Source organism: Mus pahari, chromosome 11 (assembly GCF_900095145.1).
Source record: "Mus pahari chromosome 11, PAHARI_EIJ_v1.1, whole genome shotgun sequence".
Lineage (NCBI taxonomy): Eukaryota > Metazoa > Chordata > Mammalia > Rodentia > Muridae > Mus > Mus pahari.
In genome coordinates this window covers 22,616,223-22,633,107 of record NC_034600.1, presented here as the reverse complement: position 1 = coordinate 22,633,107, position 16,885 = coordinate 22,616,223, and the positions used below count along the sequence as shown (strand labels likewise).

Below are 16,885 nucleotides of genomic sequence, written 5' to 3'. Positions count from 1 at the left end.
AAAAAAAAAAAAAAGAAAGAAAGAAAGAACAAAAAGCTGGCATGAGATTCAGGAAAACTGTCTCTTGGGCTAGAAGGTGTGGCTTAGTGGTAGAGCACTTGCCTAACATATATACAAGGCCCTAGGTTCTCTCCTAGTACAATATACAATTTTGAAGTAACAGTAGGCTCGTGCTTCTGGAGTCACTTCTTTGTCACAGTGCTCTCTTGTCACCCAGAACTCAAGCACATGTGCTGTCACTCACTTCCTCACAAGGCCTTGGTGCATGTACAGGATTGTTTGTATCAATTAAGTTGTATTCCTGATAGTAAAGTAAGTAAATAATAAACGAAAGGGTGGACTTTATACAAGTCCCCTTGGGTTGTTTTTGCTGTCTTTATTAAACAATTCTTCGAAATTCCTAGGCATGTATGGATATAGAAAAAAAAAATCTGAAAGGTCATATGGTTATCTTTAACTTTCTTTGTTTCTGTTGGGCGATGGGAAGATGCAATACTCACCTCAGACAGGAAGACTAACTATACAACAGACCAAAGTACAGACAGCACCAAAGTCCAACTCGCTGAACCAATGAGTTTTATTGGGGTTAATTGCAGGAACAGAAATGACCCAAAGACAGCTGCATCACTGCAGCCCACCCCAGCATGGATGACAACTCACAAAGCTGGGAACGTGGAGAACACCACAAAGCCAAGTTCAACAGGCTGGAGTGTGATCTTCCCAAGTGACTCTGACCTAACCTCTTCCAGGCAACTGGTCTGGTCTCAGACTTAGCAGCTCAGTTTTACTGCTTAATCTGGCAGGGAGGAGCCTATTGACTCTGGTCTGTTTCAGGAACTTCCTGAAGCTATTTTGAGCTGTTTACCTTCCTGCCTAGGGAGCTTCCTGCAGGATAGAATGTTTTAATCTTGGGGAAAACTGCTAATCAATAATTTTCCTTACCTGTATTTTTTTAAGTTATTTTTCCAATAATGCATTTTGTTTATAAACACCAATGGCCTACTGACTGGTAGGCTCAGCAAGTAGTTATTAATTTAGTTTTATTAACTATACCACAATCACTTCCCAATTACCTCTTCGAGATGACCCCTTTATTCTACTTTAAGATTCACAAAGCTTCTAAAAATTAATTGACAAAAAAAGCTAACACTGTAACCTATCCTAAAACTCATTTTTAAAAGTTATACACAGTCGCCTTCAATGCCTATGTACTAAAGAAAAAAATCCACTTATTGGCTTCTTTCCCATACCCTACAGTAACCCATTATTGTCATAATTTAATAAAACTTAAAGTACAAGAAAGTAGACCACAGTAATTAACAAAACCTCTTCACAATATGACAGAACCAGCAAACACTTCCCATTTAGAAGATGTGTCAAGTGCAACCACCCTGTCTCCTTGCAGGTTCCTTCTGCTTGTCCTTTCTCAAGGAAAGGCTCTCCACCCCTGCCACCTCCATCTTGGCCTTACCCCAGATACTAACACTGCCCGGGCGTGGCTATACACGCCTATTTGAATCTCAGCACTCAGGAGACAGCAGAGACAAAGGCAGGTAGATCTCTGTGCTCCTGGCCAGCCAGGGCTACAGTTACACAGTGAGATTCTGTCAGAACCAACCAACAAGCAAAACAACTCCCACCAAAGACACACTTGAGCTTACTCCACTGCAGCTTTTCTCTCAGGTCACAGGAGGAATCATAACTTTAAAATCCACCCCCGGTTAACATCTTGTTCTCTTCTAGGTCCGTCAAAGTTAACCTCCCCTCTGGAAACTCCCCTTCTTGACATGATGCTTTATGAGGTCCCCTCATTTCTGTTTGCTGATCTTTTTCAGTCTAAATCCGAATCTTTCACTCTACCTGCCTTTTACATATTCTCCAAGACTTATCTTCCTTCAGTTTCCTCACGTTCTCCCCCCACATTCCCAAGAACGCATTTCCTTCCCACCTCATGTCTTCAAATGATACATAACAGAAGAAAATCTGGGCTCTAGAAAAGGGCTCATGACTGATCTACATTGGTAGAAGTCAGGTAAGGTAGGAACATATCGGATGCTTCCCGGTCTTCTTCATGTGGGTGCTTAGTCACACTTTTATGTTCACTTGGTAAAAGTTCATCAAGCGATGCACTAAAGAAAATGCATATTCCTGTTTGAATCTCATACCTCCATGACAGTATTTAAGTGAATAAGCTAAACCTGGGCATGGATTGCAGCTCTGACAAGCATGGTTTACAAGACTACTAAGCTTACTAAGCCTTGGTTCCCTTCATCAGCAACGTGAGAGCAACTCTCAGAAGGCATGAACAGTGCTTGAAATGCAAGGACTGTATGCGTCTAAATAGTACATCTCTGCCCCCACCACTTCCCCATTCCAGCATCTCCAGTCTACATTTACCCTCAGAACTCAAAGTCCTACCTATCCAATTTCCTCCCAAGTGGCTCCATCTCTAGATATGAATGACATTTCAATCTGAGCATCTTCCTTCTTACAGTTTCCCATCCTTGCTTCTATACTTCCTCCATGTCTGTGACTGAAACATAATAGACATCTTAAAGACCCTACTTTTTACATTGAAGCCCCTGAATACAATGTATTCTATATCCTGAAACTGCTACTGGATTAGTCCAACAACAACAAACAAGGTAACCACATAAAACTGTATTGTCACAGTAGCTCGATTACAAAAGTTTCCTAAGACAGCTGTCCCCTTACCCAGTTCTCCATATTACTTACAAAATTATTATTCCAAAATGTATCTCATGATGTAACTTTCCTGCTTAAAATTCCTTATCTCATAGATCAAGCTGTCATTCAAGGTTACAACCAAAGTAGTTTAACTTGCCATGCATATCATCTATGGTACCAACTTTACACCAAATTTGCAGCAGTCTACCAAAACAGTTCAACCTCACACTGAGAATATTCAGAAAATACCACATCTATATGACTTCTTTTGTCATTATTCCAGAAACAATATAGCAACTGCCTACATTTATTCACACTGCACTAGATAAATAATCTAAAAAAGACTGAAAGTAACTGAGGGATTGTGGGGACACTGCATGCAAACAGTATACCCTATTGTATAAATGTCCACACATAGGATCCATGGGGGTCCTGGAACACATAAACTAAGACCGGATACCATTTCTCTTTAATGTCTCCATGTTTGTGTGCATGCTTCTCTAGAATGCTCTTTAACTGGCCATCCCCCAACTACCTATCCTTACCCTCTAGAGTATCAGTACCTTTTCTCAAAGGCCTCCTAGAACCTGCTCACACATTAGAGCTCTTGCTACCAGGGTGGTTAAGTGCTGATAGCGAGCCCTGTGAAGGTTGAGGTCATTGGTGGGCAGACATGACTGAACTAACTGAGTCAACTTAGAAGTCTCAACTAAAGCTGACACATTAACAGAGCACATTTGATGTTGTTGTTGTTGTTTTTAATGGATAAAGAAACAGATAGTAGGAAGCAATATTAATACAATTCCCATCTCACAAAACACATAAAAATATATACTCAGACTTTTTTTTTTTTTTTTCCCCGAGACAGGGTTTCTCTGTATAGCCCTGGCTGTCCTGGAACTCACTCTGTAGACCAGGCTGGCCTCGAACTCAGAAATCCACCTGCCTCTGCCTCCCGAGTGCTGGGATTAAAGGCATGCACCACCACGCCCGGCTATACTCAGACATTTCAAAGCTAATTTTAAATGCTACTTTTAGTAAAACTGACTTTTGAGGCTCTATTTCCTTAAGACCTGAAAGGTTTGTTTGCAGAATTAAAAACATAATAGACTGAGTATTACGCTAGCTGTTTCACACATCTCTTCAGATCACTCTCAAGTTTCCATCATTCCACAGACCTGGGACACCTATCTCCAAGGACAACATAGCCAAATTCCCTGACCTATGGAGCCAGAGATGAGCAGCAGCAGCAGACGGTGGCTCCTCCCTGCTAAGCCTCTAGCTCTGCTTGGCAGAAGGGCTGACAGTGGCAGTGGTCCTTTTCAAACCACAGCTCCAGGAGGCTGGCCCTCCTCCAGGAGCTGTAGTTCTCCTGCACCAGATTCTGGTAACTGTTCTGAATGATCCTTCAGACATAGGAGTGGTTAAACTCTCCTTGCTAATCACTTGGTGTTCCCCTCCCTGGGTTTAATTTTGTAGATATCATCATTAAACACTTTTCAGGATCCCTGTGTAGACTCCATCCTGCTGGGGACCTAATGCTAACAACTTGTCCTGTCTGCTAGTAACAATGTTACAGCACTTGCTGTGTTATCAGCTCTCTTGTCAGTATAATGTTTCAGGGAAAACTTGCTTTATCCTCATCCTCCTGGCTCTCAAGCCCAACTCATAACTTACCCAATACAATCTGAATTCAAAATGAATTAGCAAGGCTGTCCCAAAATGAAATGTGTACTATACATTGTGTATATATGTATGTGTGCTGGGTATTTTATGGCAGGCAGCTCATACAGGTTTTTCAATGACAATTTTAAATAAAAGAATAATATCAATCACTAAGTTTAATTCAGGATTTAAAATGCTTATTGAAACACCATAACAGCTTCCTATTAACAGTCCTTGCTTTTAATGCTATGATATAGTGTAATCATCTCATATTTTAATATGGTCATGACCAACAGATAGTATATAATGAAAAAAAACAACAAACAAATTGTTTTTATTTTTTCTAGTAGTCATTTCCAGAGACATGACTGGTAACAGACTCAATATGGTTATAGTACTTCTGGACCACATGGAACTTTCCAGAAGCCCTGGTTCAAAAACAAACAAAATCATGTTCTCATAGATAAAGGAAACTCATAATTACGGATTTTTTTTTCTAGTGTTTATACTTTCCTATTTATTTTTGACTCCAAAGTTTACCAAGTAAAGTAACTTGTAACAATTCGTTTGTTACTACTCACAAAAAGGATGGAGCCTGAGCTGCTAGTAAGTAGCTTCCTCTTTTATAAGCATTTATAGCCAAACAGTTAAGCCTCAGATACTAGCTAAAGGATACGGAGGTCAACCCTTTTAGCAGGTGTAAATTGCTTCTAATCTTTCTTTAACCTCTCCTGTTAGGTCTCATTCCAACTAAACATGGTGGATGACTTACCAACAGAACAGCTAAAGCATTCTCCCACTTCCTACCCTACCCCAACTCTACTCACAATTCTTTTTCTCTGGGGTCAAAGAAATACAAAGAGTAAAAATGATTAAAATGAGCACCAGAATTTGGATCCAGGCTACACAATTCACCGAGTGTCCTTGGATAGCTGCACATAAACGCTCCCTGAGATTCACTTTCCCCAGTTTAAAATCAAAAATGTATTTACTTTATGAGTTACTGTGAAGATTAAGCAAGAAAGAAGCCAGATACAAATACTGTTGATTCCATTTACTGAGGCTCCTAGAATAGTCAAACTCAAAAGGGCAGAAAAATATGTGTGGTCGCCAGATGCTGGGAGGAGAGGAGTGGGAAGTTGTTGTTTCATGGTTAGAGAGCCCCCCTTGGGCAGATGAAAAGCCCTGGAAATGAGGGGCTGGTTGCACAACAATGTGAAGGTGATTGATGGCACTGTTGCTGCATGCCAAAAACTAGCTAAAATGGTAGATTTTGTTATACATATTTTACCATAGTACAAGAGAATATCAATCATTTATATTGAAAGACTTTCCCTTTTTTTAAGAGAGAGGTATGTGCTATATTTTGATCAGGAAATGTTTCCACAGGCTCGTATGTTGAACACTTGGTCAGCAGCTGGTGGTCCTGTTCCAAGTGATTCTGGAAACTTTAGGAGGTGGAGCTGACTAGAGAAAGACACCTTTGAGTGTGTCTTCAAAGTTATACCTAGTCCCCAAGCCCTCCCTGACCTCTATTTCCTACCCTAAGATAAAGAACCTTCTCCACTGCACACTCCTGCCACCTGAGTCTATGCCTAACCGCAAAGGGCCAGGTAACCTGGCCTGAATGCCAACCCTAAACAGCTACTCTCCATCCCCTTCAAAACCTAACAGTCCTCAGTGGGGAGAGAGAGCCTCCCTACCTCTAGTTTAACTCTCCAGACAATGCAAAGGAACAGGTAAAAACTCACCGATAAAATCTGTCTGTGTCTTCCTAAGTTGGAAATCCAAACGAAGCAGACATAGTATGCACACCTACAATTCCAGAATTTGTGACACTGAGGTAGGAGAGACACTAGCTCAAGTCTAGCCTGACCCACATGGCAATGCCCTATCTCAGAAAACAAAAACACACAAGAAGGTCAAAACTTCCCTGAATCCCACATCCACTGATTCATTTATATATTAAGAACAGCATAAAAACTTCAAATAAAAGTTGCGCTTATAGGTTTCCATGGATACTACCCAAATATCACTGGCTACTTACCAGAGCTATTGATCACCCTCTACAGCCTGACATGACAGCGAGACCCTGGTGCTCAAGACACCAGTTACTTACGTCATAGAGAACGGAGAAATGGAGCTAGTGCCCAACTAGAAGCTTCATCCCTACTGACCAGTATGCATGATGTTAGGAGGTACTTGCAAGCCACCAGCTGAGAAAGGTAACCATCAGTACCACCCAGTTACAAACCCTGCGATAACCTATGACACCGACCTGCCTGCAAGACAGACTGATGCAACATGGGCACAAATGTAACAGAAGTAACCCACCAACTTCTCACTGGATGGATGTAAGACCCAACCCACATGTAATACTGCTTCAAGTAGCCAAAAACTGAGACTGTGTGGGTCATAGGCCTCTGAGAACATCTTATGTATTCTCCTAAAGGAACAGCAAGAAATAATAATAAATAACTCTTAATGACACACTGTTATACCCAGAGGTCAGTGTTATCAGTTAACCCTCATCAGAGAAACTTACTCTTGAAGAAGGTAGGAATTAACACAGAGACCCACAATTGGACAATCTATAGAAAGTCAAACACTTTGGAGTAGTTAGCTCCCAATGAGATGTCTTTATCAAACTCTTCTCAAGAGTCAGGGAACTATGCAGAAGAGGAGGCAGAAAAAATTTAAGAGGAAGAGGTGGTGACACTGAAGAAATAGCATCCAGAAAGAGGACTGATCCACATTAACTCAGAGACTGTGACAGTATGCACAAGACCCGCACAAGTTCAACAGAGACAAAATCCCAACATACAAAAGGAGAAGTAGACACAAAGTCCCACCCCTAACCAAGAAGCTATTTCGAATTGATACCCACTGGCAAAGGGAAAAATCATTTTTCTTCAATAGTGTGTCACTGGGTATATTTTAACCACAGTCTGAGACAAGCCCCATGCCCAAAAGTAGTCATGACAAAATGGACTCATTTTTTATGTGTGTGGTTTTTGGTTTTTTGTTTTGTATTTTTTGTCTTACTGGTTTTTGTTTGTTTAGAGCTTCAGAGTTTTGGATGTTTTGATTTCTGAGAGAGAAAACATGAAATTGGGTGGGTGGAGAGTTAGGGAGGATCTGGAGGAGTTAAGGGATGAAAAGAATATGATCAAAATATATTGTATGTAAAATTATTTTTAAAATAAAAAAATAAGATTTGTTCATTTTATTCATGACAAGGCACTTTGGGCATTATTTGTATACATTGTGCTTAACATACTTTAACAGTGCTATTTTTCTTTTAATTAAAGTACTGATAAACTTATAACTAACATATGATCTATGATTCTCTATTGAGTCAAACTGATAGTTAAACCTTTATACATCTCCCATTCAAAAAGGCAGCTAATTTCTAGTGAAAGGAAAACCAACCTGAATATATGTATTCTGAAGTTAAACATTCAGAATATATATATTTAATTTTGAACCAAAAACAGTCAGTGAAGGTTGCTACAAAATCATCCAAACTTACCTAGAGTTTAGAAGAAGTGACTATACCAATTGTACCACCTGATGTTAGCCCAAGAGCCCCAAGTGTTCATTAACTTACGTCTTCTTGTATGTGTGATGATGCTATGTGTACATACTCGTGGGTGTGTATGTGCATGTGTATTCATGCGAATGTGGCCCCCGGAAGACAAACTCAGTGACATTCCTCAGGAGGTGCTATCTACCTTTTTGAGACAGGGTTATTCAGTGGCACTGAGTAGACTGGGCTGACTGGCCAGAGAGCCCAAAGATCTGTCTCTATCTCCCAGCACTGCGATTACAAGCATACTACCATATCCAGCGTTTTTACATGAGTACTGGGGACTTAACTCAGGTCTTCATGTCTTCATGACAAGAAATTTATAGACTTACCTATTTCCCCAACCCCAACCTTAGCTCTCCCTCTCTAAAAGCAACATCATTATAAAAGCATTAGTGTTTTCCTTAGGAACAACTATACCTTTAGGTCTTAGGAGATTAGACACACTACCAGCTAGGAAGACTGTATACCAATTCCATTCACAAACCAGCTAAGTACGCTTTCTATCCCTACCTTCATACCTTACATGTCCTGAGATAATTATGCAGAGACATTTCCTCAGTGATAGTTCAGATCTACCTGAAATCCTCCTGCCTTAACTGTTCTATTTAGTATTAATTACTCGGATCTCTGTCTAGATCTCTTCTCCAAGAAGTCTCCTCTGTGGCTACCAAATCTAATACAGGCTATACAGATCTAATATAGATCCTGTCTCTATCACAGTCCAATGTTTTATTACTTTTATTGCCAATATAACTGCCCAAGAACTTGCCTAGTACATTTGTTTATGTATTAGTACACATTACTCCAACAAACTACCATCTCGTGAAAGCAGGCCTCGCTGTATCCTCTCTACGGCCTCACGATCCTTCTAGCTCAGGGAGGAAGAATATTATCTTTATCAGTGATCAGTTCAAAGGAAATGTTTACATTTCCTCATAAGGCATTCAGGAGATCTCCCAATTCACTGCCTTTTACTTTTTACAAGAAGTGATGCCAGGCAGCTGTAACAGACGTCTTACACCCATGTCAAGCACTTGGGGGTTGGCAGAAAAGCTGATCCTGCACTGTCCTGCTCTTGATTTACTTCATCAACTCTGAATTACTCTTCAGATGCTGTGGGATACTGATTGATTTTTAAACCAGATTAATTAAGCCATCTTCTAGCCCTTGTTTTGATACTTAGAGATAAAAAACACTGGAAACTCTTCAGTTTCTTTTGTTTCATTAAGAGGTAGCACCTACAGCCAGTGGGATTTTCAGCAGGTTAGAAGAAATAAAGGTCAGATTGAGCAAACTACTCAGATCAGAGTGTCGCTGGTTCTGTTACTACTAAGCAGTGACTTTCTATGACAAAACTGCATGTAGTCTGTATTTGTAATTTCTCAAAAAGCATTCATTTTCATTTTTTATGTAAAATAACTTACAACACAGTAACTCATTTACTTAAATTTTGGTCATCCATGAAGTAGCTTTCGGTTTTTTGTTTGTTTGTTTGTTTGTTTGTTTGTTTTTCAAGACAGGGTTTCTCTGTATAGCCCTGGCTGTCCTGGAACTCACTAATCCGCCTGCCTCTGCCTCCCGAGTGCTGGGATGAAAGGCGTGCGCCACCACGCCCGGCTGTTTTCGGTTTTCATAATCTCAAATTTGAAGATGGTAAAGTAAACTGGAAAAGAGGCAAGTATCAGGTCCTTTACAAAAAGTAACTTCAAGTTTCAGAGGTCAGCTTGTTGGGGCACCAACTCTTAACTCTTCTAATATAAACAACTTTCCCCATTCTATTCTTGCCTTCCTTCAACTAGTATTTTAATGTGACTTGATTTTACAATGAATTAAAATTAATACTCTTCAATAGCTACAACTACAAAAACATCTAAAATTAGGAAAACAAATGACAAAATGCTGTGCTTTGGTTTCTACAGTTTAAACAATGCTCAACTTTTCTATGTCATGCCTATAAAGTTAATCCAGAATATAAAAATAAGATCCTGCCAGATCATTGGTTCAAGCTCGCTGTAACTCAACCATGATATAAAATCTCATGATGGCTCATCATTGGCTGGTAGGAGTCCTGAGCAAAATACAATCATTGGGCTGGAGAGCACTGACTGCTCTTCCAGAGGCCCTAAGTTCAATTCCCAGCAACCACCTATAATGGGATCTGATATCCTCTCCTGGTGTGTCTGAAGACAGCTACAGTACACTCAATATAAGTAAATAAATCTTGAAAGAAAGAAAGAAAGAAAGAAAGAAAGAAAGAAAGAAAGAAAGAAAGAAAGAAAGAAAGAAAGAAAAGAAAAGAAAAGAAAGAAAATAAATCATCAGAGTTCTTAAAGTAAACTTAACTCTGACAAAAATTACTCATCCATCAGAGGTTCCACTGAATCTAACACCTTCATGAAAAAAACTCTTGTGTTTTGTGGCCCACTGAACCTGCTTTGCAGTACCATCTCACAATGTGTACTACCAACAGCTTGGGAAGGCAAGACCAGCTTCTGCTAAGAGACCACAGTAGGCTGTCATCTTTACCCTGTACTACCTTTTTAGTGCCTATATGTGGTTTCAGTGTAGTACTCAAGTAACTCCTTATCATCCCATTAACTTACGTCTTATACAAAAAGCTGTATTTATATAATACACGCAAAATCTGAGAAGCACTCTTAAAATGTGAATATTTTCGATTAATTTTTATTCAGAACAATTTTTAAAATTAAAAAAGCACATATTATTCCATTATCCCAAAGTTATTTTAAGTCCATTTTTTAAACAATATGTTCTTAATAAATTTAAAGTTTTAGCATAAGTTTACCAAGGATTGCTGGGCAGTGGTGGCACACCCTTTGATCCCAGTACTTTGGAGGCAGAGGCAGGCGGATTTCTGAGTTCGAGGCCATCCTGGTCTACAAAGTGAGTTCCAGGACAGCCAGAGCTACACAGAGAAACCCTGTCTTGGGGGGAGGGGGGGAGTTTACCAAGGATTAGCTATTAGTAAACAATGTCACTAGCACAGTAGTATGCCAAAACAGGATCACAGCTATGCATGTTTTATTGCATATGTCTCAAAAGACTTTCAAAGCTTTAAAGCTTTTGGTGGGGCCCTAATCTTGTGTTCCAACACTGATATATAGCTATGATCTCTATGCTTCTTAGAAGAGTCTAAATTCAAATTTTACTTGGAACTGCAAACTACAAGGGTGAACTGGAAACTACACGTCAGCCTCCACCAGGGCGTCCAGCCCGGCTCCAGAACATGGTCTAATTTTAAGCAATACAATTCTGTCCTTTAGTAGCAACTGGAGATGTAAGCCACACTTGGTACGACTACACACTCAAATTTAATGATCTTTCTCTTCATCCTGAATTGTTTTTATGGACAAAGTGGCTTTGAAAGTATGAAAATAGACATGTTACATTTTTGATAGTTTATAGTATTTATAATACTATCTTTAAGAACTACAATAAATTTCGACATAAAATCCTAACACTTGCCAGCCTTGGTGGCCCATGCCTTTAATCACAGCACTTGGGAAGCAGAGGCAGGTGGATTTCTGTGAGTTTTAGGCCAGCCTGGGCTACCTACAGAGTGCTAAGCCAGCCAGAGTTACACACTGAGATCCTGTAACTCACTATTCCCAATTTCTTTCTTTAGATTCATTCCTTTAAAAAACAAGAGGTTTTATTTTATTCTTTTCCTAAAATAAAAGACATCAATCAAAAGAAAAAACTGTCACAGCTAAAATGACATTTTGGATCCAAATTACTTTGTATTTTAGAGGAAACATCTTGGAAATTGGGAGGAGAGTCAGTATCTTTTGTCCCTGTAACAATCTCTCATTGGCCTTAGAAATCCTGTGGGCTGGGATGTCACCAGTGAAGAGCATATGCTTTGCCTGCACAAGGCCAGGAATTTGACTCCCAGAGTCTCCCTCCCCAAAAGAATAAACTAGAAATCTTAAATTGTGTCAGCTGTTCATCAAACAAGTTTCTAAAGAGATCTGTATTACTTCACCTGACTTATTTCTTTCAGAAAACAAGAAAGCCAGACATAATGTTTGCTTGGTAGGGATGGTTTAGTGATGAAATGGAGATCAAGGTGAAGAGCAGCTCCTGATCCCTCAACTCACGCTCAGCTGCACTTAAGCACTCTTCAGATTGCAGCCACTGAGGAGGGGCACATAGTAAACTTCATTTTGGAATTTTCAACCTCAAGAACCAACATCTAAATGCCAAAATTACTTTTCAGTGCCCCATGTTATAGTTTAATTTCTATGTTCAATAACTCATTGATAAAAGTTACTGTTTACTATGTGTCTGTCATGCCCATCTTCAATTCCTAGCAAATTCTTCTTCAGTATCATAACAGAATGTTAACAAATGAGAAACTAAGGCTGTAGCTCAGTTGGTAGAGAGCTTGCCCAGCACCACATAAAAATGGGAGTGGTGATACACGCCCATAATTCCAGTACTGTGAATTAGAGGCAGGAAGGAGGGTGAAAGTTGAAGGGCATCCTTGCTTCATAGGGAGTTTCAGGCTTGTCTGGGCTACATGAGCCCCTACCTCAATAAATAAATTAACAAATAAATGTATCGGTATGTATTGGCTTATCACCACTTCTTTGGTGGTGTGGTTTAAACATATTTCATAAAGAAACTGCTCACAGCTATTATACTTAATTTAAAAATGTCAGTGATCAAACAAAATGGAAAGTCTCAAGAGACAAGGATTCTTCCTCATTTTAGGATTCTAACTTCCATCTCTAAATTTTCCATGCCTTCTTCCACACCACATACATACTTGCAACCTGACAACATGGAAAGCTGTAAGCCCAAGGATGCAGCAATGGTCAAGATTGCATAGCTGACAAAATCCTGAGGCTGTTGTATCTGATTATGTAATACTGTTCCCTAAATCGGTGACACTCTATCCTAGATAGAGAAGGTAACCTGGTCACTGAAACTGTATCTTTCCGTTTCAATGACAAGTGCTAAAGCTGGAGAAACCTTGTTGAAAGCGCAGCTCTCCTACTTTCTAGCATCTTATCCCTGGATAGTTACTTCATCAGACAGGGAATCTGCCTTGTTACATAAATGGAGAAGGAAAAAAGCCACCTATCAGAATTATTGGGAGAACAAGAAGAAATATGAATAAAGAGAAGATAAACGCAATGAACCTCTCCACACAGAGTTGGCATACACTGTGGCAAACACAACAGTTACTTCTCTGGATTCTTGTTCAGGATTTTTTTTTTTTTTTTTTTAAATAAAACCATGCTAAAGAATATAGAACTCAACCTTGAATGTCCTTACAGTGAGAACTTTTCACACTGGAAAAATTCCTTTGAGTCTGACAGATCCATGACCAAGTAACTGGAACTTCCAGTATTAGAAGATGGGGTTCTTAATGTCAAAAAAAAAAAAAAAAAAAAAAAGACTTAAGAGAAGAAATACAAAGTATTGTTCCCTACTCAAAAGAAACACTGACTACACAATTATTTAATTACCATCGTGGTCAGTGCTATAAGGGAAGTACTAAAGCCAGTGCCAATAATCTAGCAGGATCAGAATTAAAATTTCTATGCAACAGCCCACCTTCCTCCAGGGTTGTTCAATCATTCTCCCTAATTAAACCTTCTGCAAACCTCTTAGTAGGCTTAACCTGTTTGTTTTGTAAAACAACAAAACACACAATTAACCTGATCCTAGTCAATTTTTATGTTCAGAATTACAAAACAAAATTTTATAAATTATACAAGCCATAGATTAATTTCAAATACTTTATATAGTAACTTCTTATTGCAAGACAAAGCAAAGATTTAATTCAGGTAACTGATTGCCAGCTTTCCATTATGAAGCTGTGTGAGAAAACACACTCTTGATTATAAAGCTAGTATGTTTACTTCATCTTTGCCTTTACTCATAACTCATTCTGCAAAACTGTTATAAAAATGTACTCATACTTATTACTAAAATATAAACTATTTGTGATTTTTAAGACTGGAATGGTCTTAAGTTGATTACTAGAGAATTATTTATCTCTTGGCTAACTCTTCAAATCTGCCTCCTTCAAAATTAAAAACAAAAATCTGTCCCCATACCTTTAATAGCAACTTTAAGTTTCCTATCTTCTGTAATCAGTACACTGATATCAGTAAACAGAAACAATAGTGATAAAATCAACTCTCCCATGACATTGAATCTATAAAAATAAGGTGTTCTTCAATGTTTGTCTTAGATCTGCTAGGAATTAAAGAAGAAATGATAAACTCAGACAGCCACTGTCAATTCAAGTGGCTTCTTCACCTGTCTAGTCCGCAAGGCAAAACGAGTTAAGAACTCTTACTGCCAATTGTAGTAAATGGAAGAAATGTATTTAAATCAAACAGCACCATCTAGCAGAGCCCTCATCGCTTTGCTCCTAAGAGTGATGTTACTTGGTGTTCAGTTTGGCAGATGAGAGTAAAAGTGGCAACTACTTGTTTTTGTGACAGAATCAGAATTAGAGCTGGAAAGGACCAAAACATACCAAATCTAATTCCCTTGCTGTCTTCCCACTGAAAGTCAATTTTATTATTTTTTTTAAGTCATGAGACTAAGGAATCGACTAGGCTGATATCAGTTATTCATAGGAGTCCAGCTAAAACCCAAATTAATACCAAATTCAGTCAACCCGAACAAGAGTCTGTTCTCAATGCATCACATACAATTCCTTTCACCCCTCAAAATGTGAAATTCAGATATTTTATAAAGATGAAAGCATCCTCCTCCAGATGTTTTTATCAGATATATTACAGCCAAATGATTAATAAGCACACAGTAATATTTTAGAACTCCAAGTCCAGTAACTACAGTTTCTTAACCAGGCAATAAACACTGTATTTTTTTTTTTTTATATTCCTTGTCACAGCAAGATCTTTAAAATACCAGGGATGAAGAAACCAACGACATCTCTTCATTAATTTTGTTGTTGTTGTTGTTGTTGTTTGTTTTGCTTTCCTACATCAGGGCCTGCCACCTCTAAACCCTATGGGAATTGTGTGTGTATCGCTGCCAACACAAAGATTAGAACATGTTCCCCTCCCTGGGGCACAACAAACTTTCAAGGGTATGACTAACTGCCTAAGCAAGGGGGGGAAACTCCGTTGCCTACACATTTGGATTTTTATTTACCAAGCTGTTTTTGTATGCAAGAGACCCAGAGTACCTCTGGAAAGGACTTGCTCTCCCCCCCCCCCAGCCTGAGCCCCCTCAGCAAGACAGTATGTTCAATGACAAGGATAAGCTTGACCCCCCCCCGCACCCCCAGCAGACCCAGTACAGGGAATCAGTCTGAACATCTGCACATAGGAAAAAGGGGGGGGAGGGTTCTTCCTCGGTGTCACAGTCACTATTCACTCTCATTTTAGTAACAACCAAATCGCCGTTACAAGTACACAAGAATAGCAGCCAAGTAGCCTGCTCCGCAGCGTGCCGCGACCGTGGCACCCCGACTCCCCAACGTCCTCCCGGTTCCCACCGAAGTTACCACCTGTATCCCCCACGACCCAGCCGAGCGGCTTGTGCCCAGCATCTCTGCCGCAGCCAACCCGCGCCGGGTCCACACCGCGGGCAGCCCTCCTCGCGGCGCCGCCACGGCCCACGGGACCTGCCCTCCGCGCCCGCGGCCACCACCCCCGGGGACACACAGCAAGTCTCAAAAAGTTCTGGGGCCGCCGCCGAGCCGGTGTGCGCCGGGAGGCAGGAGCGCCAAGCTCTCGCGCCCGACCCCGCGCGGGCCAGCACACACTCTCCCTCCGGGAACTCGGCGCTCCCACTCCCAAACTTCCCCCGCCGCCCCGGGCCCGCCCGCCCGCCAGCTCGGCCTGCGCCGGGAGAACCCGCGGACCCGCGTCTCTGCGCCCGCCCGCCCGCCCGGCCCACGCCCGCACTTGCCCTCCGCGCCCCGCGGGGCCCCGCTTCCGCCCGCCCGGCCCGCCGTCCGCTCCCCTCTCCACGCTCGCGGGCCCCCGCCGCGGCCCCGCCGGACCCCGGCCGCCCCGCAGCCCGCGCCCCCCGGGCCCGCCGCGCGCCGCGGCCCGGAGGTCCTGGACCACAGCTCCAAAGTTACTTTGCGAGGAGGTGAAGCCGCGGGTGGTTCCCCTCAACCACCCAAACAAGTTTCCATCCCCGCCGCCGCCGTCCCCCCGCCACGCGCGTCCCTCCCGCCGCCCGCCGCCCGCGGCCACCCACCCGGGGGGCTCCCCCGTGGAGGCAGGCGGCCGCTCCCCGGAGCCGCGCGCCCCCGCCCCGCGCCTCCCCCTGCAGCCCACCCCCGGCTTCCCCCCCAGGCGGGGCGGCCGTGTGGCTGCGGTTCCCGGAGAGTGCGAGTGCGTGCGCGAGTGTGCGCGCGTGTGCGAAGGCGGAGGTGGCTGCGGCGCGGAGACACTCACTTCTCCCGGGCCTGGCTGTCGGACGGGACGGCGCTGCTGTTACTCTTGCCTTTGCCGTACATGCTTGTGCCGAGAGCAGCTCCCACTGTCACGCACCTGTCAACCCATCACAGCCTCCCCGGGAACAGCCCCGTCCCCATGGCGACCCACGCAGCCACCCCCACCATTGGCCGCCCCACGCCAGAGCTCCGCCCTCCTCGCCCTGGCAACGCGCGAGACTGACAGGCCTCCCCTCCCTCCGGCCTGCCGGAGCGCGCGGCGGCGGCTCGGCCTAAGCGGCAGTCTCCTCCCTCCCTCCCTCCCTCCCTCTCCCGCTCCCTCCCTCCCTCCCTCCTTCCCTCGCCGCCGCGCTCCCCCTCCCGCTCTCCTCCCCCCCTCCCCCTCCGAACCCGGGCGCTAGGGGGGAATTAGAAACTGCTCTAGAAGGATTTTAAACAACTGGCTGTTCCCTCCGCCGCCGCCCCGCCCCCCGCGCCGCCCGCGCCCGGCTCCTCACTGGAGAGAAGGCGCGGGGAGG

The 16,885-nt window shown here is 42.5% G+C and overlaps 1 protein-coding gene across 7 annotated transcripts in view; it reads right to left on the bottom strand.

Moving 5' to 3' along the window:
* Ssbp2 (single stranded DNA binding protein 2) overlaps positions 1–16,520 on the bottom strand; it is a 249,609-nt gene extending 233,089 nt beyond the window's left edge. For 3 of the 7 annotated variants that reach the window (XM_021208232.1, XM_021208226.2, XM_021208230.2), the window contains exon 1: positions 16,369–16,520. In XM_021208232.1, coding sequence (XP_021063891.1) covers positions 16,369–16,430 — 62 coding nt within the window. In that variant the 5' untranslated portion in view covers positions 16,431–16,520. The remainder of the gene's footprint in view (positions 1–16,368) is intronic. The other 4 variants (XM_029544067.1, XM_029544069.1, XM_029544071.1 and 1 more) reach the window with 2 other exon arrangements.
* Positions 16,521–16,885: the final 365 nt, after the last annotated feature.